Source organism: Heptranchias perlo, chromosome 3 (genome assembly GCF_035084215.1).
Source record: "Heptranchias perlo isolate sHepPer1 chromosome 3, sHepPer1.hap1, whole genome shotgun sequence".
In the NCBI taxonomy this organism is placed as follows: domain Eukaryota; kingdom Metazoa; phylum Chordata; class Chondrichthyes; order Hexanchiformes; family Hexanchidae; genus Heptranchias; species Heptranchias perlo.
Window position 1 is genome coordinate 70,499,741 of NC_090327.1, and position 23,551 is coordinate 70,523,291.

General features: G+C 40.9%; 1 protein-coding gene across 10 annotated transcripts in view; it reads right to left on the minus strand.

Moving 5' to 3' along the window:
* The window catches only part of unm_hu7910 (un-named hu7910), a 247,657-nt gene that overhangs the window by 209,981 nt on the left and 14,125 nt on the right, over nucleotides 1-23,551 (minus strand). For 9 of the 10 annotated variants that reach the window (XM_067980168.1, XM_067980165.1, XM_067980167.1 and 6 more), the window contains exon 2: nucleotides 3,448-3,597. In XM_067980168.1, coding sequence (XP_067836269.1) covers nucleotides 3,448-3,597 — 150 coding nt within the window. Of the gene's footprint in view, nucleotides 1-3,447; nucleotides 3,598-16,157; nucleotides 16,299-23,551 lie in introns of those variants that run through there. The other variant, XM_067980163.1, reaches the window with a different exon arrangement.

The following is a 23,551-nucleotide window of genomic DNA, read 5'->3' on the forward strand; positions in this document are numbered from 1 at the left end:
CCAGCAACTATCATTTTTTTTTTGTTTATTTCTAGAGAATATGCTGCATTGGACTACAACTAGCTACAGAAATAACAGATGTACAAGTGATTCAGAGGTTTGATTTTAATATTGAATAACTACTTTGCCTCAGTATTTACCAGGAAGACCAACAGGGTAGACATGACATTAGAAGAGATCAAAAAATATATCAAGACATTGATAGAAAGGGGAGAGATCAATGATAAACTAAATCAAACTTAGAGAGGATAAAACCCCTGGTCCAGATGGATTGCATCCATGCACACTAAAAGTGGCTAGGAAAGAGGTAGCAGAGGCACTATTATATATTCATTAAAAATTATTAGAAAAGGGAATAGTGCCAGAGGACTGGCAAGCAGCTAATGTTATTCCTATACTACAAGAGAGCGAGAACAAGTCCAGGCAACTATAGACCAGTTAGCTTAATGTCAGAGATAGGAAAGATAATGGAATCTTTACTCAAAGATGAAATAGAAAAACATCTAGAAAGTGAATACAATAAAGAATAATCAGCTTGGATTTCAAAAGGTCATGCTTGACCAACCTTTTTGAATTCTTTGAAGTAGTAACAAAGAGTAGATAGGAGTAATGCAATAGATGCAATACACTTAGATTTTCAAAAGGCCTTCAATAAGGCAGCACATAGTGGACTCATGACTACGGTCAGAGAATGTGGAGTGAGGGGGCGAGTAGCAAAATGGATAGCAAACTGGCTACAAAATGGAAAACAGTAGGAATTAAGAGTATTTACTCAGACTGGGGGAAGGTGAGATGTCGTGTTTCACAGGGATTGGTGCTGGGACCACTGCTGTTCACTATTTACATAAATGATTTAGACTTGGGAATCAGAAGTACAATTTCAAAATGACGCCAAATTAGGGGTATAGTTAAGACTGAGGAAGACTGTGACAGAATACAAAACGACATTAATAAACTTGCAGAATGGGCGTGTAACTGGCAAATGAATTTCAATATAGCCAAGTGTGAAGTGGTATATTTTGGTAGCAAGAATAGGAGGCCACATGCTCCTCGGAAAATAAGAGTCTAAATGGGGTAGATGAGCCAAGAGATCTAGGGGTACAGATTCACAAATCATTAAAAGTAGCATTGCAGGTTAACAAGGCCATAAAATTGCAAACAAAGCACTGGGGTTCATTTCTAGAAGAAGAGTTGAAAAGCAGAGAAGTTATGTTAAACTTGTGCAGAACCTTGGTTGGACCACACTTGTGGAATACTGTGCACAGTTCTGGTCTCCACATTACAAAAAAGGATTTAGAGGCACTGGAGAAGGTGCAAAAAAGATTTACAAGGATGGTACCAGAACTTAGAAGTTATAACTATCTGGAAAGACTGAACAGGCTATGGCTCTTTTCTCTAGGAAAGGGATGGCTGAGGGGTGACCTAATAGAAGTCTTTAAAATTATGAAGGGTTTTGATAGGGTAGAGATAGAGAAGATGTTTCCACTTGTGTAGAGTTCAAAACTCAAAGATATAAGATATATCACTAATAATTCCAATAAAGAATTCAGGAGAAACTTCTTACTCTTAAGAGTGGTTAGAATGTGGAACTTGGTATCACAACAAGTAGTTGAAGTCAGCACAGATTTATTAAAGGAAAAGAGTGTTTGACTAACTTGATTGATTTCTTTGATGAAGTTACGGAGAGGGGTGATGAGGATAGTGCGGTTGATATTGTATATACGGACTTTCAAAAGGCATGTGATAAAGAACCACATAGTAAACTTGTTAGCAAAATTAAAACCCATTGGATTAAAGGGACAGTGCAGTGCGGATGTAAAATTGGTTAAGGGACAGAAAGCAGAGAGTAATGGTGAACGGTTGTTTTTCAGACTTGAGGGAAGTATACAGTGGTGTTGCCCAGGGATCAGTTTTAGGAACACTGCTCTTTTTGATATATATTAATGACCTGGACTTGGGTATAGAGCACATAATTTCAAAGTTTGCAGATGACACGAAACTCGGAAATGTAGTAAACAACGTGGAGGATAGTAACAGACTTCAGGAGGACATAAACAGGCTAGTGAAATGGGCGGACATATGGCAGATGAAATTTAACACAGAAGTGTGAAATGATATATTTTAGTAGGAAGAATGAGGAGTCAATATGAACTAAATGGTACAATTTTAAAGGGGATGCATATATACAAATTTTTGAAGATGGCAGGACAAGTTGAGAAGGCTATTAAAAAAAAAGCATATGGGATCCTGAGCTTTATTAATAGAGGCACAGAATACAAAAAAAGCAAGGAAGTTATGCTAAAACCTTTATAAAACTCTGGTTAGGCCTCAGCTGGAGTATTGTGTTCAATTCTGGGCACCACACTTTAGGAAGGATATCAAGGTCTTAGAATGGTGCAGAAGAGATTTACTAGGATGGTACCAGGGATGAGGGACTTCAGTTATGTGGAGAGATTGGAGAAGCTGGGGCCGTTCTCCTTAGAAAAAAAGATTAAGAGGAGATTTGATAGGTGTCCAAAATCACGAACAGTAAATAAGGAGAAACCGTTTCCACTGGCAGAAGGGTCGGTAACCAGAGGACAGATTTATGGTGACTGGCAAAAGAGCCAGTGGCGACACTGAGGAAACTTTTTTTTAATGCAGCCTTTCAGATCATTACAATGTATGGCCTGCAATTTGCACCTTATTTAGGGTGGAACAAGCTTTGTTTTTTTAGTTGTTGTACATTAAAGTATTTCCTTAAATCTATGTCATTATCTTTAGTGATGGAAACAGATTCAATAGTAACTTTCAAAAAGGAATTAGATAAATACTTCAAGGGAAAAATTTACAGGGCTATGGGGAAAGAGCAGGGGAATGGGACTAATTGGATAGCTCTTTCAAAGAGCCAGCACGGGCACAATGGGCCAAATGGCCTCTTCCTGTGCTACACCTACTGGGATATTATGAAGTGAATAACATTAGGTGCATTTAAGGGGAAGCTAGATATGTATACGCAGGAAAAAGGAATAGAGCGACACTCTGATAGAGTGAGATGAAGTAGGGCGGGAGGAGGTAGTGTGGAGCATAAACACTGGCCCAGACCGGTTGGGCCAAATGGCCTGATTCTGTGCTGTACATTCTATGTAATTAATGACTCGACTGAATCCTTAATTTCAGATACATTACTATAGCAATGGAAAAAGGCATAAGCAAGGGAGCTAACCATAGGCCACTATTCTCTTAACTGTAGTTGATCTGTGGCCCAGATTTTAAGAATGACATCTTTTATTTTGCACTGTAGTCATTAACAAAATAATTTTCAACAAATAAGCCACAAAACAATATTACGCACTCCACTTATACATCACTTTCCTAGAGACAGCCTTTAAACGAGATTATAAGACCTCCTGCCATCAAGGAACGTGCTTTCTTCGGAAGTTTGGAAACTGAAATTAACAAACGTACCCAGAACATCTTCGTAATCCACCAAGTCAAACCAAACAATAGCCACTGATGACCAGACACCCAGTAAAGCAATTATCATGAACCATGTGAAGAATGAGCTTCCAGAGGGCACATCGTTTTTCTTTCCATTTTTATTGGAGCTGTGCTTGTCTGAAAAAAGAAGAAACTCTAGTTAGTTGTCTGTGCTGTGGAAACAAATGGATGTAATGACTACCATGTTACTACTGGGTTTTGTAACATTTATGCAAGGATACTAGCAAATACAGAGTGATTGACCAAAAAATAAAACGCTAATTGGCTTGACTTAGACCGACAACTTGGACTGACACCTTGCATCAAAACCATGACAATGAATTTGATTTTTAACTTTGGCACATCAGCGTAAACACACTCAACAACGGTAACTAATGGTAATGGCCCCATTGTTGTCACAGACGGTTTGCAGCTCCAACGGCAGATGCCCTCTGTTTTTAAAAAAAAGGCTCCTGTCCCTTAATTAAAAACGCTCGGATCGCTGCCTTTAGTTTCTAGTCCTTTTACTACCTCATACGTATAGTTATTACTTAAATGCAGCATTCTTTACCCAGAAAGGTTTGGTATCAAGTTCTTCTTGGCACATTCTTTTTATAGGTTGTTGTAACTCAATTCTTTGTAACCGTAACATTTTTAAAGATATTTTGGAGTGAGATGAGAAATGGAACATTTTGCACACAATCATCACATACACCCCTAGGTCATGGGCAGTTTTTCTTGCCACGAAATAAGCTGAGGTAATCTAAACTCATAACTTTGGACCCTTACAACCAGACACATTTTATCCCATCAGTTTGAACTGGATTCTACTAAAGTGCAAGTACTTGAAAGGAAAGTTATTTAAACCCACTATTTGATGTCCCAACACATTTCAGTTTCTTTCCCCCAGACCCAGCATCACATTTATACCAGCTATTATATACCCACTAAAGATAATGACATAGATTTAAGTAAATACTTTAATGTACAACAACTAAAAAAACAAAGCTTGTTCCACCCTAAATAAGGTGCAAATTGCAGGCCATACATTGTGTAAATGTCTAAAGGACCAGCAATCATATCCAAACAGTTTTCTAGTGATTATTGTTGGATATATACACACAAAAATAGATGAAACAAAATATATTCAAAGATGACCTGCTGCCTGATAAGAATCCCAAGGTCGAGGGAGACTATTCCTGAGGTACATCTCAACCCTAGCCTAATGCTCCTAGCATCTCTGCTGCTCCATCTATTCAATGGATCATCTCAGCTACCAAGATGCACAACGCTTATCATAGTAAGTACAGCACAGGAGAAGGCCATTCAGCTCATCGTGCCTATACCTGCTCTTTCAAAGAGCTATCCATTTAGTCCTACTCCCCTGCTCTTTCCCCATGCCCTGTAAAATGTTTTCCCCTTCAAGTATTTATTCAATTCCCTTTTGAAAATGACTATTGAATCTGCTTCCATCACCCTTTCAGGCAGTGCATTCCAGATCATTACAACTTGCTGCGTTGAAAAATGTTTCCTCATGTCACCTCTGGCTTTTTTGCCGATCATCTTAAATCTGTGACCTCTGGTTACCGACCCTATTACCACTCGAAACAGTTTCACCTTATTTAACCCATCAAAACCCTTCATGATTTTGAACACCTCTATCAAATATCCCCTTAACCTCTGTTTTAAGGAGAACAGTCCCAGCTTCTCCAGTCTCTCCACATAACTGAAGTCACTCACCCTGGTACCATTCCAGTAAATCTCTTCTGCACCATCTCTAAGGCCTTGACATCCTTCCTAAGTGCTGTGGCCAGAATTGAACACTATACTCCAGCTGAGGCCTAACCAATGTTTTATAACCCAAAAAGGGCTGTGAATGCTCAGTCGTTGAGTATATTCAAGATTGAGATCGATAGATTTTTGGACACTAAGGGAATCAAGGGGTATGGGGATAGGACAGGACAGTGGAGTTAAGGCACAAGATCAGCCATGATCTTATTGAATGGCAGAGCAGGCTCGGGGGCCTACTCCTGCTCCTATTTCTTATGTTCTTAAGGCCTTGACATCCTTCCTAAAGTGTGGTGCCCAGAATTGAATACAATACTCCAGCTGAGGTGTAACCTGTGTTTTATAAAGGTTTATAACCTCCTTGCTTTTGTTCTCTATGCCTCTATTAATAATGCCCAGGATCCCATATGCTTTTTTTAAAAAAAAAACAGCCTTCTCAACTTGTCCTGCCATCTTCAAAGATTTGTGTATGTGCACTCCCAGGTCTCTGTTCCTACACCCCCTTTAAAATTGTACCATTTAGTTTATATTGCCCCCTCCTCATTCTTCCTACCAAATTGCATCACTTCACACTTAAAATTTCATCTGCCATGTGTCTGCCCATTTCACCAGTCTGTCTATATCCTCCCGAAGTCTGTTACTATCCTCTACGTTGCTTACTACATTTCCACGTTTCGTGTCATCAGCAATCTTTGAAATTATACTCTCTGTACCCAAGTCCAGCTTATTAATATATCAAAAAGAGTAGTGGTCCTAATAATGACCACTGGGGAACACCGCTGAATACTTCCCTCCAGTATGAAAAACAACTTTTCACCACTACTCTCTGCCTTGTCCCTTAGCTAATTTTGTAGCCACGCTGTCACTGTCCCTTTAATCCAATGGGCTTTAATTTTGCTAACAAGTCTATTCTATGGTACTTTATCAAATGCCTTTTGAAAGCCCAGACACACATCAACTGCACAACCCTCACCGTTACTTCAAAGAACTCAATTGAGTTAGTCAAACATGATTTTTCTTCAACAAATCCATGATGACTTTCATTTATTAACTGATACTTTTCCAAGTGCCAATTAATTTTGTCCCGGATTATTGTCTCTAAAAGTTTCCCCTCTACCGGCATTAGGCTGACTGGCTTATAATTGTCGGATTTATCCCTCTCCCATCTTTTGAACAGGGTGTAACATTTCCAGTCCTTCGGCACCATCCCCATATCTATGGACGATTGGAAGATTGTGCCAGATCCTCTATAATTTCCACCCTTACTCCCCTCAGTAACCTAGAATGCATCCCATCTGGACTGGATTACTTGCCAGCTTTTAAAGCTGTAATACTAAACAATGGATTAGCAAAATTATTCTCTAAGTAATGTCTTGCGAACCTAAAACCCAAATTCTTCTGCTGAATAATGTGAACCCGAGCCCCCATATCCTTCTGCCCTTCCATAACAAGACAGCAGCATCTCAAGTGCATACAGCCACAGAAAAAAAGCTAATAGCATCTTAGCTTTAATCACAAAAGGTAAAGAATATACACGTCAAGATGTAATGGTGGTAGTAATTTTAACTTTTATCACTGGGTGAAGAGTGGGTAATAGCAAATCGGCAGCCCATTTTACACCCCGCCATTGACTTCAATGGGGGGAAAAAAATAAATCAGGTGGGGTGTAAAATGGGCTGCCAATTTGCCATCACATGTTTTTCATCCTGTGATAAAAGTTAAAATTACCCTCAGTGAATGTACATAAAAGCTTAGTAAGACTTCAGTTGGAGTACTGTGTGCAGGTTTGGGTTCCACACCATAAAAAAGATATGCAGTCAATAGAGAGGGTACAGCGCAGGTTCACTAGGATGCTGTCTATAGGAGGAAGCACAGATACGGAAAATTTTTCTCCCTAAATTGACCACAGGTTTTTTTCTTTTTTGTAAATCATGATGCTTAGAGCATCATGGTTGTATGGGCGACTCGATGGGCCGGCGCTGGTCTTTTCCTGAACTTCATCTTTAGTATGGTCATATATTCGTATGTCTCCTGAAAACCCAAGTCATTTGTTTTCCAGTCAACTGTGAAGCATAAAAATGCATTAAAATAACACATTCCGATTAATTTTATGTAATAATTCGAAATTTCCTGGGGAGCATGTTCAGACACACAAGCTACCTCCCTAAGAAATGCCCCAACAATTTTGTGCCCTGAAAATCTGCATTTTCACATCAGATGTTCAGATTATTGTGGTTTTTTTCCCTCCAATACAAGTAAAGGAATGTTGGATGTACTCACAATTTAAGTTACAAAGTCCATGTAACTATTTGTTTTCATATGTCATAGGTTATAACCAAGGCCTCAAATTGTCATCAGATTTTTAATGGCTGTGCCAGCATTTTGAAGTTATTGGGCAGATTTTTCCAACTTTCTCGGTGGGTATGTATACAATATTCACAGATTTTTTAAATGTGTAATCTAATCCGGGATTCAGAATAAGAGGAAGCTCATAAAATCTGAATCAATTAGAAAACATTCTTTTTTTTGACAGCAGCAATATTTGAGGTGCACAATTCTTCTATCCCAAAAACAGGTAGCAAAGAAAATTGCATACAATGTAACAATTGTTAGCCCCAAATAAAGTTAATTTCCTCAAACAATTCAGTCTTCTGGAAGATCCAGTTCATAAAACTCTTAAATGTTAACATTTATAAGAATGAAAAATTACTTAATTTCAGTTTTGATATCACAACCAGCCTTCAGCCACCTATCTAGCCTACTTTTAAATGGCCTGTTTCAATCACTAATGCTGGTAGTGCATTGCAGAGCCTCATAATCCTCTGTATAAAAATGTTTCACCTATTCTGTCCTAAATCTTTTATATTGATAAATGCAAGTTGTCGTAGTAATCTTACATCTATGTCCCCTCAATCACTAGAAACACTCTCATCCCTTCATACCGCCTCTAAGAAATCACCCTGCAATCTCCACTGATTTAACAAAAATAGCCCCAATTTTCCAAGTCTTTCTTCATACTTGTATTTCTTCAGCATTCAAGTGAATCTATGCTGTACCCTCTCTATTGCCTCAACATCCTTCAGAAAAGTATGGAGCCCAAAATTGTACTCTTACTAAGGTTTTGTGTAGATTCACCATTACATCCAGACTTCTATATTCTTTATCTCTTGCCATAAAACCCAGTATTCTATTAGTTTTATATAGCCTTATCCACTGATGGCCTGCTTTTAATGCCTTGCAAGCATGAACCCCAAAATCTCTCTGCTCTTCCACAGCACCCAACCTCCCCCAAAGTCTAATCATTACTTTTTTTTAAAAAAGTACCAAAGTGTAATTATTACTTTTTTAAAAAAATGAACCACCTCACATTTACTGACTTGACTCACTTTTTTGTCCATTCCACCATATTAACAATATCCACTTGGAGCTCCCTTTGGTCCTCAGTTATTTATTATGGTTTCTATTTTATCATCTGCAAATTTGGACACAACTCCCTGCAGCCCTATATCAAAATCATTGATATACACACTGAACAGAAGCAACCCCTGAACAGAACCATGACAAACACCGCTACTACTATTCCAACCACTGAAAAACTGCCTTTAACTTCTGCTGTATCCTCCATGTTAACCATTTTTTTAAAAATCCAATTTGCCAGCTTCCCTAATTCCATACCATCCAATCTTCTCCAATAGTCTTGTGTAGTAAACTTGTCAGAGATTTTTTGAAAGTCCACATACACCCATTTCATCCCCCCCACCCATCCCAATCTACATCACCTCCTCAAAGAACGTGTCAGGTTTGTCAACCACAATCTTCCTTTCTAAAATTAGTGTTGACTGCCCTGAATTATTTTCTCCGATTAAATATTTAGTAATTTCATATTTAAAGATTCTAAAATTTTCCCTACCATGTTAATCTAACTGGCTTGACCTGGGTCAGTTTAGTCTCCCTTTTTGAAAATAGGTATTACATTGGCCATTCTCCTGTCCTCTGACACACATCCACCCTCAACAGAACCTCAAAATACATCTCTTCCCCCATTTCCCTTAGGACTTGGGATGTATCCCATCATGCCATGGCACTTTGATTTCATTTAGCTTGCCTAACTTCTCTAATACTTTCCTTTTATTTAAAATATCACATAGCTTGCTTTTAACCAATTCAGGAATTACCTTCTCCCTAAAATTCTTCTATTTTGTGAACATTGGAGCACATTATTTAAGCAACCCTGACAATTTCTGTTTATCTATCCTCTCGGGTCTCACCTTATATTTAACAAGCTACCTGCAAAGGGGAAAGTTTGCTTTGTTATACCAGAATACATAAATACATGATTTTCTTACTGGGATCATGCTTCCAGAATGAAGTAAGTGTTTCTCACTTAGTTTTATTATGCAAAATGAATTCTATTTAGGCAATAATGAACATGATGTGCATACACTGGGGCTTTCAATATGCCAGAGATCATTTTGTATAAGGCAAAGTCTTACTGGGTTTATCTTTAAAATTAAAGTACACAAACATGATCAAACTAAAAAAAATCCTAGTTGCACCATAAGCATAAACAAAATATTCAGGATGAACTGAGTATAGTAGAGGTTTTAAAATGCTGCTGTTATTATTTCAGCGGTGATCCATCAATCCATGTCCCAATTCTTCAAGGCTTAAATTTATAAGCTACATTGATGCTCTATACCATTAGAGCATTTTTTATTACAGTGAGCAATACATCAAACATGATATATCTACCACTCATGAAAAAAAATGATTGCACATTCAATTCATGCTAACTTGTAAACATTTCCTTTTCATTTCAGAAAAAGAATGCCTAGTACTTGCAACAAAAACACATGGCTAATATTTATATGTTCCAAACTTGTGATTTTGCACTCTGAATTATTTTCCAGTGCTCATCCAGCTACAGACATCAGTATCAAAAACCGACAAACTACTTTTACACTTTAAAGCAGTGGCAGCGTCACTCTCTGGTCAGGAAAAACACAGACCAGATGTACAGCAAAAGGTCCCTCAACATTATACCACCTCAGAAGGGCATCTCCTGCTTCACTGGTGCAACATTGTCATTTCCCATACCAGCCATCCTCCTGACTTGAACAAGACTGTCAATTTACAAATTATTGACAGTTATGCAGTAGGCTCACTGCACTAGGAATTAGATTAACGAAGCCCGTGTGTGTGCGTGCGTGCGTGCGCACATGCAAAAAACAAATACTTAGAGACACCCAAATAACGTACATGGTAAAATATACAAGAGGCACTCAAACCTCAGACACTCACAAAATTACAATCTACAGACAGCTTTCAATGCTCCATCCCAGGTATAGAGTGATTTCTCTGCTGCAGTAGATGCTGGGTAAAGAACTTCCCATTCTACTGAAAATTCTTACATACAATGACCATTTTGAAAATAAGGACACAGGCAAAAAAAACAGCTGATGCCAGTCCCAAAGGTGTCCATGATTTACTTACATGTGTGCACGTGAATATTTAAAAAGGAGTAGACACTTGGGGCTTCAGATACACAAATCAAAGACGGGCACCTCAGCACCTCACTCTACCGCAAGCCCACGGACAACCTCACGATGCTCCACTTTTCCAGCTTCCACCCTATCCACGTCAAAGAGGCCATCCCCTATGGACAGGGTCTGCTCAGACGAGGAGGAACGCGATGGACACCTACAGACGCTGAAAGATGCCCTAGTAAGAACGGGATATGACGCTCGACTCATCGATCGACAGTTCCGACAGGCCACAGCGAAAAATCGCATAGACCTCCTCAGAAGACTAACACGGGACGCAACCAACAGAGTACCCTTCGTCGTCCAGTACTTCCCCTGGGGCGGAGAAACTACGCCATGTTCTCCGCAGCCTTCAACATGTCATCAATGACGAACACCTCGCTATGGCCATCCCCACACCTCCACTACTCGCCTTCAAACAGCCACCCAACCTCAAACAGACCATCATTCGCAGCAAATTACCCAGCTTTCAGGAGAACAGCGTCCACGACACCACACAACCCTGCCACGGTAACCTCTGCAAGACATGCCAGATCATCGACACAGATACCACCATCATACGAGGACACCACCCACCAGGTGCATGGTTCATACTCCTGTGACTCGGCCAACGTTGTCTACCTCATATGTTGCAGGAAAGGATGCCCCAGAGCATGGTACATTGGCGAGACCACGCAGACGCTGCGACAACGGATGAACGGACACCGCGCAACAATCGCAAGACAGGAGGGTTCCCTCCCAGTCGGGGAACACTTCAGCAGTCAAGGACATTCAGCCACCGACCTTCGGGTAAGCATACTCCAAGGCGGCCTTCGAGACACACGACAACGCAAAATCGTCGAGCAGAAATTGATAGCCAAGTTCCGCACCCATGAGGACGGCCTCAACCGGGATCTTGGGTTCATGTCACGCTACACGTAACCCCACCAGTGAACAAATGTTATCTGTTTTTAATATAACGGGTCATTTGCTGTCTTTTCTATGTTTGTTTCTGCCTCTCTTTTTTTTGGTGGTTTGTATATTCGGTGGCCTTTTAGGTAACACCTCTCTGTCTGCACACTGTGATTGCCGTGGCAACGGGCAGTTGGAAAGACTATCTGTAATCACCAGGCATTGTTCTGTGATTCATAAATGCGAAGGATTCGAGGATTTCATTTCCACAACATTCACTTGAGGAAGGAGGAAGCCTCCGAAAGCTTGTGAATTTCAAATAAAATTGTTGGACTATAACTTGGTGTTGTAAAATTGTTTACAATTGTCAACCCCAGTCCATCACCGGCATCTCCACATCAAAGGTACCAACAATTAGAGGCTTTAATTATGACGGTAGACTACAGAAATTAGTGTTCTTTTTCATTTTACTTTCTCTGCTCTAATGAAATGAAACTTAAGGTGATTAAAATTATGCAGGGTTTCAATAAGGTAAATCGGGGAAACTATTTCCACTGGTCAGTGAGTCAGTAACTGAGGGCATAAATTTAAAATCATTAACAGATGAAGGGAGGTGCTAGAGAATTGTTATTTTATTTTTTTTAAAAAGTGAGTTGAGTTAAAACTGGAATGCCATAGCAGAAAATAGAGGTGGCAGCAAAATGCATAATAGCTTTCAATGGTGAAGTGGATAAATTAAAATATATAAATACATTTTTTTTTAGATAAATGTGGGGAAAGAGCAGGCGAATGGGGCTAATTGGATAGCCCGTTGAGAGCTAGCAAAGGTGTGATGGGCTGAATGGCCTTCTTCTGAGCTGTAAAATTCTACGATTCTATGTCAACCATACTCCCTTAGTATCATATTAAAGTCATCTTTGTCAAAAAATTAATACACACTTTAAAGAGCATAATGAACTATGCACTGACTTGTTTACAAATGGCATACTGGTTTCCAGTGAGTGTGCCCAGCAAGTAGCTGACCCATACAGACCAGAAGGGTCTCAACCCTGATTTGTGCCAAGCTAGCAGTCTATAGTTATTTTATCCTCCTCTCCCTTCCTGGAGATATTAAATTGGCTACCCTCCAGTACAATCTGCATATTTAATAAGGATTGAAAAGTTGAGTGTCTGCTATCTTCTCCCTGATTTCTTTAAGCACACCAATAGTGCTCGGTTACTTAACCACCATGCATTATGCTAATTTTTTTTAAGCATCAATTTCTTTTCTCCAGTTATCTCCAACAAACATGTCAGCTATGGCTCAGTGGGTAGCACTCTTGCCTCTAAGTCAGAAGGTTATGGGTTCAAGTCCCACTCCAGAGACTAGAGCACATAATCCAGGGTGACACTTCAATGGAGTACCGAGGACGTGCTGCACTGTCAGAGGTACAGTCTTTCGGATGAGACGTTAAACCGAGGCGCAGTCTGCCCTCAGGTGGATGTAAAAGATCCCACTGCACTATTCTGAAGAAGAACTGGGGAGCTTTCCTGGCCAATATTTATCCATCAACCAACATCACTAAAACAGATTATCTGGTCATTATCTCTTTGCAGGAGCTTGCTGAGTACAAATTGACTAGCACGTTTCCTACATTACAACAGTGACTAAAGTTCAAAAAGTACTTCATTGACTGAAGCATTTTGGGATGTCCAGAGGTCGTAAAAGGTGCAATATAAATGAAAGTCTTTTATTTTTACAATTGTTCCATATCTTCCTGTAGTACACCTATGTTCTCACTTCCACCATCATTTGTAAAAATCAATGCAAAATACTTAAATGTTTCCACCATACCTTCATCCTCCATCTCTAAGCAGCCCTGTCCTCTCCAGCTAGTTTTAGTTTTTATATGCTTAGAAAACCCCTTACTATTTCCATTTATATTATTATGTACTAATTTTTTAAAACTCATTTCCTTCTACTCTGATGCCATTTAACGGAGATCAAAGCTGAAAACAATTTGTCATTTGAACCGTGAGATGAGATTACTGCTTTGCCTTTAAGTAAAATTTGGGGATCATGTACAAGATTGTGGGAAATTAGTTTTTCATGCAAATAAGTGTAAATCACCAAATGGGGATTTCTTTCCAAGTGTATTACCGTTATCTGAATGGTCAGTCAACTCAATTTTAATATTCCCCCAATACAGAAAAACTGAGAATAGAGGCTAGTCCTACAAAAAGTATACAGCTGCTGTACAGGATAACCCTGTAAACATCTTTATTTGCAATTCAAAAGTAAACTGTCACAATCCTGATCAGTTCCTACGGGGAGTTTTCACAGAAACACCACCATTGGCTGGTTGTACAACACTGTGTTGATGCAAAGTGGCTTAGATTTCACAGAAATCCAAACTGTATTGCACAATCGGAATGCAAGTTGCTTTTAATTGAATTTAGGCAAGCAGTGCAAGATCATAGAAAGATTACAGCACGGAGGGAGGCCATTCCGCCCATCGAGTCCGCACCAGCTCCAAGCAAGAGAAATCCAGCTAGTCCCATTCCCCCGCCCTATCCCTGTAGCCCTGCAATTTTTTTCCTTTCGAGTACTTATCCAGTTCCCTTTCAAAGGCCATGATTAAATCTGCCTCCACCACCCACTTGGGCAGTGCATTCCAGATCCTAACCACTCGCTGTGTAAAAAAGTTTTTTCTCACGTCATCTTTGGCTCTTTTGCCAATCACCTTAAATCTATGTCCTCTGGTTCTTGACCCTTCCGCCAATGGGAACAGTTTCTCTCTATCTACTCTGTCCAGACCTTTGAAATCATGAAATACCTCTGTCAAATCTCCTCGCAACCATCTCTGTTCCAAGGAGAACAACCTCAGCATCTCCAGTTTATCCACGTAACTAAAGTCTCTCATCCCTGGAATCATTCCAGTAAATCTCTTCTGCACCCTCTCGAAGGCCTTCACATCTTTCCTAAAGTGCGGTGCCCAGAACTGGACACAATACTACATTTTGGACCTCCTCACCGGACAACTGCATTGCCCTCATCTACCCTCTCTGTTATCTCATCAAAAAACTCTATTAGGTTAGTTCAACACGATTTGCCTTTAACAAATCTGTGCTGGCTTTCCCTAATCAATCCACCCTCATCCAGGTGACTTAATTCTGTCCCGGACTATTGTTTCTAAAAGTTTCCCTACCACTGACGTTAAACTGACTGACCTATGGTTGCTGGGTTGATCCTTACACCCTTTTTGAACAAGGATGTAACATTTACAATTCTCCAGTCCTCTGGCACCACCCCTGTATCTACGGATGTTTGGAAGATTATGGCCAGTACCTCAGCAATTTCCATTCTTACTTCCCTCAGCAACCTAGGATGCATCCTATCCGGACCGGGTGACTTATCTACTTTAAGTACAGCTAGCCTTTCAAGTACCTCTTCTTTATCAATTTTTAGCCCATCCAGTATCTCAACTATATCTTCCTTTACTGAGACTCTGGCAGCATCTTCTTCCTTGGTAAAGAAAGATGCAAACTACTCATTTAGTACCTCGGCCATGCCTTCTGCCTCCATGAGTAAATCTCCTTTATGGTCCCTAATCGGCCCCACCCCTCCTCTTACTGCCCGTTTACATGCCTGCAGAAGACTTTTGGATTCCTTTTTTGTTGGCCGCCAGTTTATTCTCATTCTCACCTCCAGAAGATGGATCACCTCCAGAAGCTGGTCCGACAACTACTTCAGTTACATATCCATTGCAATATAGCTCCAAGCTATGCAAAAGCACATTTGAAAATATTCCCAGGCAATCCACCAGATCATTTAGGAACGTAAACTTACTTTTGGCTCTTTGCTACAATGACGTGCTAGTTGCATCGGCTCATGTCACTATAAAGTTAGTCATCTTGCACCAGTACCTATATTACACCTTAGATATACCAACCCTCTTCCCATGTAACCTTAGAAAGGTAAACAGAAAAACAGTAACATATGTGCATCAAATATTAAAACCCTCGACAACTGGAAAATATATTGTATGCCCATGTCAAAAAACACCCTGGGAAAGTACAATTCTTCACAGCAGTGGATCTGTTGACTACAGAATAATATGTTACTGAACTACAAGCCACCTAAAAAGACAACACTAAAGTACTCTGAGCCAGTCCAATTTTTTTAAAAATCATAAACTTTAACCTGGTGCATGACTATGACAAGACCCAAGTTGAACTAATTTTAAATTAGGTTGTGCCAGTTCAGCACAAACTAATAGATGGGCCCACTACCACCAAATGGAAAAACAGCTTTATTTCTTCAACATTACAGACCAACCAAAAGACAATTAAATCTTCAACCACGTTATAAAAATCAAAAGGCAACTACAAATTCTAGTGTGTCGCACAATGCAGAAGTTTACAAAAGATTAAGTGTCACAGCAAGAAAACATCCAGTGCAAATTCAGCTGCTTCCCCATATAAACAGAACATTACCTGCATCATCTGCCATGGTGTCAGTCATCTACAATTTCCATTAAGTTGTAGACAAAATCTTATAAAGTCTACTAAAGATGAAAAGCAAATCAAAATGTTCAACTCTGCGACCCAAACTCCAGCCTCAGATTGGAGAACGCGAGAGCTAACTCAGCTATAACCCGATACGAGACCAGTCTGCAGAATCTGCTAGCAGAGTATTTTTAGATATGCTTTCTCCATGTGCCACAGATTCAAGCACTCATATGGAAAGATTCCTCTTTGCATGACAACTATTTGGCATCATACTTGTCTGGGTTACCCAACCAAAAGTCACCACTAATATTCACTCAATATCTAGTGCTAAGTAATGATCGATGAGAAAAGAAATGTGTTCAGTGCCATTATTTTTCCAGTGAAGCACACCTTAAATGAATGATCTGGAAACCATTCAATCACTAGGCACAATTAATAAAAGCAAACTGCAGAAAAGTTTATCCTTCGATACTCAGTGTACTACATGGCTTGTAGAAAGTTTCTAAAGAAGCCTTTGATAACAACTTTAAACAGTACATTTAGCAGCAAGACAGCAAGTTATTTTTCTCACCTTCTCTCAAGGTGTCATCACCTCACCTAATTGGCGATTGTTAACGTGCATGCCTAAAAAGTGAAAGATGGCAAGCTATTCTGGTGTCAGCCTTGGCTCAGTGGGCTCAAGCCCCACTCCAGAGACATGAGCACATAATCCAGGCTGATACTTCAGTGTAGTATTGAGGGAATGCTGCATTGTTGAAGGTGCTGTCTTGCAGATGGGACGTTAAACAGAGGCACCAACAGCCCTCTCGTGGACATAAAAGATCCTGTGACACTATTCAAAGAAGAGCAGGGGAGTCCACCCAGTGTCCTGGCAATTATTTATTTCTCAATCAACAACAGACTATCTGGTCATTATCTCATTGCTGTTTGTGGCACCAAATTGGTAGCTGCACATTTCCCTACAGAACAGGGACAATACTGCCAATTAAGTACTTTTGAAGTGAAATATTTTGGAACATCCTGAGGTCATGAAAGGTGCAATATAAAATGCAAGTCCTTTCCTTTCTTCAATCCATGGAGGGCATCATAATCATAACTGAGCTTTCACTGTCCAAGTTGGAATGTAGATAAGCCTCAGAGGATCCCCAAAGGAGGGTTAAAATTAAACTTTTTGATGAAATGAACTTAAGGGGGGGGAAAAAGGGTAAAAGAAAAACCTCACTGCATAATGACCAGAACCACACCAATCTGATTCCCGGCCTTAATCGTAGCCCCTGATCCCTCACACATGCCCTCCTACTTGGGAGTATTTCACACCCTTTTATCTGCCCTTTCCCTATGCTTAGAAACTGCCCTTTACATACAGCAACAATGAAAGGGAGACCAGCAGCCCAGGCATGACTTTTCAAGCTTCATACGACCCTATTCAGAATCATAGAAAGGTTACAGCACAGAAGGAGGCCATTCGGCCCATCTAGTCCACACCGGTTCTACGCAAGAGCAATCCAACTAGTCCCACTCCCCCGCCCATTCCCCCGTAGCCCTGCAAATTTTTTCCTTTCAAGTACTTATCCAGTTCCCTTCAGAAGGCCATGATTGAATCTGCCTCCACCACCACCTCAGGCAGTGCATTCCAGATCCCAACCACTCGCTGTGTAAATCCCAAGGTCACACCAAGATCAGCTTCAAACTCCTAGACCCGAAAAGGTTACCCAGCTATCTCTGGCTGTACTTACTGGGCCCTGTATTGCCTCTCCATCCCATCCTACTGGCTGACAGTTAGATGCCAACCCACATATCCTCACCACACTGGCTAAAGTTTCAAGACTAGCCCTCTCCTCTCCAGCTGGCTTAATTCCTCCCCCACTATTGGCTGGAGTGACCAATCCTTCCTCCTCAACTATATCCCAAAGCGGTGGTTGAATTATACAGATACCGAACATGGCCCCTCCCCAGAGTGATTTCCCAGGTAGGGACAATGAAGGACATCACCTCCCCGCTTCTCAATCTAATTATTCCTCACATTCTAACCCTATTTGATATGAATACTGCCCTTGATCTGAATTCTCCATGCACAATGCCATTGAACTAATTGAAAGATAAATTTACCTACAAGATTTGCATTCCACACAACTTCTCAAACACTGTTTAAATTTCAGTCAGGTGAAATGGACTTTGACAGTTACAGAACCAGTCATTTCAGCACAGAAAGCAGCTATTTGGTACTTTGAGCTGTGCTAGCTCCACATCAGTTATCTACTCAAATCACATTTGCCTATTCTTTTCCTGTAGCTTTTAGTATTTTTCTTCAACTCATTTCCTCTTAAATGTCAATTGACTCGGCTTCAATGGCCACTTATGGTAACATTTCATATGATGATCCTTTACATTAAAAAAAATCTTTCACCTTTATGCTCCTAGTACTAATTTTGGGCCCTCAGTCACCTCATCTCCAATAATTTAGGGAAATTAGCTTTAGCAGACTCCAATCTTATCCTCTCCCCAAATGATTTTTAAAAAATTACCCCAGAAAAGTACAGCTCTTTCTGGAAATAACTATCAGAATACACTAATACCAGTAAATGAACTGCAAGCCAACAGTCTACACTAGAGAATATTTTTTCTGTTTTGAAGTTAGTGACGATGAAGGTACAGAACTTTAGTGTCACCTAAAGTGGCATGTGACACATAGGAACGCTTAATGCTGTAAGGTGACAAATTGAAACTGGCTGTTTCAAGCAACGTTCGGACTATCATCCATCAAGCCTTTCTATTTTACCTTGCAATACAAGAAACCTTCCCATTTCAAATCAATGCCAAAATCCCAATTAATTCCCACGGCCTCAGATACTTTACATAGGAACAGGAGTTGGCCATTTAGCTCCTTCAGCCTGGTCCATCATTCAGTGAGATCATGGCTGATCTGCGACTCAACTCCATATACCCGCCTTAACCAAAGGTATTAAGGGATATGCAGCTAACAAAAATCTATCACAGATTTAAAATTAAATTACCAACTATGGAAACTACTCAGGACCCAATGTAGTGAGTAGACCAACCATATGAATACAGATCAGTCACCAAAATCTTTCTTGTTTTTCTTAAAGAATGGGGTGGGTGGGGGAAGATTATTCTCGTCCCCATCGTTTGTCTCAAATACTAGAGGGGAGGGTGTGGGGAGACCAGAAACAGCAGAGGAACCCAGCAAGACCTGATCATTTCTATTTTCTGTTTCCCGCTCGGCAGCCAGCCAAACTGACAGCCTGGGAAAACCAACAGCAGGAGGCCACGGCTGGTGACGGTCCACACCAATTGCGGCAGGGAGATCAGCCGCGGAATCGAGGGGCATTAGGGGGAGGGGGAAGGTCAGCAACTGCGGCAGGGGCGGCACACCTACTCCTCCTGGCCCACAAGGAGTGCTGTAAAACAAACTTTTTAAAAAAAAATTTGTTCATGGGATGTGGGCGTCGCTGGAGAGGCCAGCATTTATTGCCCATCCCGAATGGCCCTTGAGAAGGTGGTGGTGAGCCGCCTTCTTGAACCGCTGCAGTCCGTGTGGCGAAGGTTCTCCCACAGTGCTGTCAGGAAGGGAGTTCCAGGATTTTGACCCAGCCACGATGAAGGAACGGCGATATATTTCCAAGTCGGGATGGTGTGTGACTTGGAGGGGAACATGCAGGTGGTGTTGTTCCCATGTGCCTGCTGCTCTTGTCCTTCTAGGTGGTAGAGGTCGCGGGTTTGGGAGGTGCTGTCGAAGAAGCCTTGGCGAGTTGCTGCAGTGCATCCTGTGGATGGTACACACTGCAGCCACAGTGTGCCAGTGGTGAAAGGAGTGAATGTTTAGGGAGCTGGATGGGGTGCCAATCAAGCAGGCTGCTTTGTCCTGGATGGTGTCAAGCTTCTTGAGTGTTGTTGGAGCTGCACTCATCCAAGCAAGTGGAGAGTATTCCATCACACTCTTGACTTGTGCCTTGTAGATGGTGGAAAGGCTTTGGGGAGTCAGGAGGTGAGTCACTCGCCGCAGAATACCCAGCCTCTGACCTGCTCTTGTAGCCACAGTATTTATATGGCTGGTCCAGTTAAGTTTCTGGTCAATAGTGATCCCCAGGATGTTGATGGTGGGGGATTCGGCAATGGTAATTCCATTGAATGTCATGGGGAGGTGGTTAGACTCTCTCTTGTTGGAGATGGTCATTGCCCGGCACTTGTCTGGCACAAATGTTACTTGCCACTCATCAGCCCAAGCCTGGATGTTGACCAGTTCTTGCTGCATGCGGGCTCGGATTGCTTCATTATCTGAGGGGTTGTGAATGCAACTGAACACTCTGCAATCATCTGTGAACATCCCCATTTCTATGATGGAGGGAAGGTCATTGATGAAGCAGCTGAAGATGGTTTGGCCTAAGACACTGCCCTGAGGAACTCCTGCAGCAATGTTCTGCAGCTGAGATGATTGGCCTCCAACAACTACTACCATCTTCCTTTGTGCTAGGTATGACTCCAGCCACTGGAGAGTTTTCCCCTTGATTCCCATGGACTTCAATTTTACTCGGGCTCCTTGGTGCCACACTCGGTCAAATGCTGCCTTGATGTCAAGGGCAGTCATTCTCACCTCACCTCTGGAATTCAGTTCTTTTGTCCATGTTTGGACCAAGGCTGTAATGAGGTCTGGAGCAGAGTGGTCCTGGCAGAACCAAAACTGAGCATCGGTGAGCAGGTTATTGGTGAGTAAGTGCCGCTTTATAGTCAACGACACCTTCCATCACTTTGCTGATGATTGAGAGTAGGCTGATGGGGCGGTAATTGGCCGGATTGGATTTGTCCTGCTTCTTGTGGACAGGACATACCTGGGCAATTTTCCCACTTACGTTATGGAGCCAGCAGCTCCCGCCTTCCATTCACTGTTGGGTTTCCCGACCACTGGGAAACCAATGCAGCAACAGTAAAATTTAAAAAACAGGCTCCCAATTGCATTGTGGGAGCCCAATTTAAATATGTTAATGAAATATCACACCTCTTCACAGCAGGACACTGACACCTCGAAACCCACCATTATAAAAAACAGTATCAGGCGCTCATGTGCATCTCTGTAGCAATATGTAGAGTCAATCACATGACACAGAGGGCTTTAGTAACCTGTAGACACTTTGAAAATTGTTTTATTTACAAGTTTAATTCCAGAGTATAATGTGGACATGGAGGTGATCAAGTGGAATACAACTGGAGCAGGAAAATTAAAAGCAAAATTTAAACAGTACAAACCATCAAAAACCAAGAGATAAAAATAAAAAGATCTAACTTAATTGATGGGATGTGGGCAACACTGGCAGGCCCACAATTTATTGCCCATCCCTGGTTTCCCTGAGGTGCTGGTGGTGAGCCTTTTCCACAAATCACTGCAGCTCTTCTGGTGATGGTGCTCCTATAATGATGTTAGTTCAGGAATTTCAGGATTTTCACCCAGGGCCGGCTCAGCAGCAACAATTATGTATCAAAGTCAGGATGGTGTGCGACTTGGAGATTATGGTGTTCCAGTGATAATGCGCAAAAACTCTTTTGTACAATAGAATAGAGAGAACTAATTAAATTAATTACATTGCTTTTTCATCAAGAGGAGACTATTCATTGCTATATTATGGTATTTGCCAGGCAACAAATATAAAAAAAAATATTTCAGAAAGATTTGAACCATTTAAACAATTGAGCAAATAGCAGGGGGCTTTTAATGCAGTTACAATTAATGTAATATATTGGAACAGGAATCAGCAAATAAATATACACAATAATGGAAAGGAAGGAAGGAACAAGGGAGGGGCTTGCATTTATATAGCACTCTTCATGACATCCCAAAGAGCTTCACGGCAAATTAAGTCTTTTTGAAATGTGGTCACTGTTGTAATGTAGGGAAACATGGCAGCCAATTCACACACAAAGTCCCAAAAACAGTAATGAGATAAATGACCAAAAAGTGTGTGACCATGATGTTGGGTGAGGGATAAATAATGGCCAGGACACCAGAAGAACTCTCCTGCGTCTCTCCAAATAGTGTCATAGATCTTTTACATCCACCTGAAGGGGCAGACAGGGCCTTTGTTTACCATCTCATCTGAAAAATGGCACCTCAGATAGTGCCGCATCCCCTCCCCTCACTACTGCACTGTAGAGTCAGCCTAGACTACGTGCTCAAGTGTCAGCAGTGGGGCACAAACCCATTACTTTCTGACTTGGGTGAAACTATCACTGAGCCAAGGCTGATACGTGGAAATTACAACTTTGGCTGAAGGGGATCAAACTGATGACATTCGCAACCTATTTATGTCAAGCATTCCAGCCTACATAATCACCCACACATCCATTAATAGATAGGTCCCCTTCAACCCTTAATAAAGTAAAGAAGAAAAAGTACTAAAATACCTGAGAGTGATTACTCATCATTCACTAAAAGTTTCCAATCAAAGCTAATCAAATACTAGGATTCACCTTGAGGACATATGACTCCAAGTCAAAACATGTTATTCCAACCTTGTACAGATCACTAGTAAAACTCCATTTAAAAAACTAAGCAACTTTGGGCAACCTACCTTGAAAACAGACACATATGCTGCAGAGAGTTAAGAGAAGAGTAACAATGATTCCACATCTTGGAGCTCTGATTTATTAGGAGAGACTCGCAGGGCTGGAAAGAACAAGATTGAGGGGAGACATAATCTAGCTCGAGGCCAGAGGCAATCAAGTCTTTTAAAAAGGTATTAGATAAATGTGTGTTGGAATGGAGTGAGGGTCAAAAGGCCAAGTGTGAGATTATCAAATACGCCACCAAACACAATGGTTCTTTAGCCACTACGGGGGAAGAGATATGTTTGTCTAAGGGAAGTAGGCATGGTTAAATAATGGAAATGTGAGGATGGATGAACATTTTGGATGCAGCGCAATGACCATTGAGGATTTATCGGGGAAAGTCCTGCACAAGATTAGAGTTCAAGGTATGATATACGGTACATTGCCCAGGAAAGAAATGGGCTCAATGGACCAAATGTTCTTTTCTCACTCCATGCTTAATTACCACTTGGCACACTACATCAGAGGGTGGTACTGTACTACCATGTCACCATTCACCTCACAGAAAACATTGAGTAATGTACTAACTGCACTTATAGTGGAAACTTTTTTTTTAAAAATGGAATGATCGAAATATGAAAGTTAGGATGAACACATTGTCCTGCAAAATTGCAAATGGGTGGCAAGCTAACTAGAAAAACTGAACCACACCCTTTCAGCTATGATTACCCTGTACAAACATTTGTATTTTTAGGTTTGACATTCCAAAACCATTTAAGAGTGCATTCATGCAGCGTTAGGCCCAAAATCTACTTGGTCAA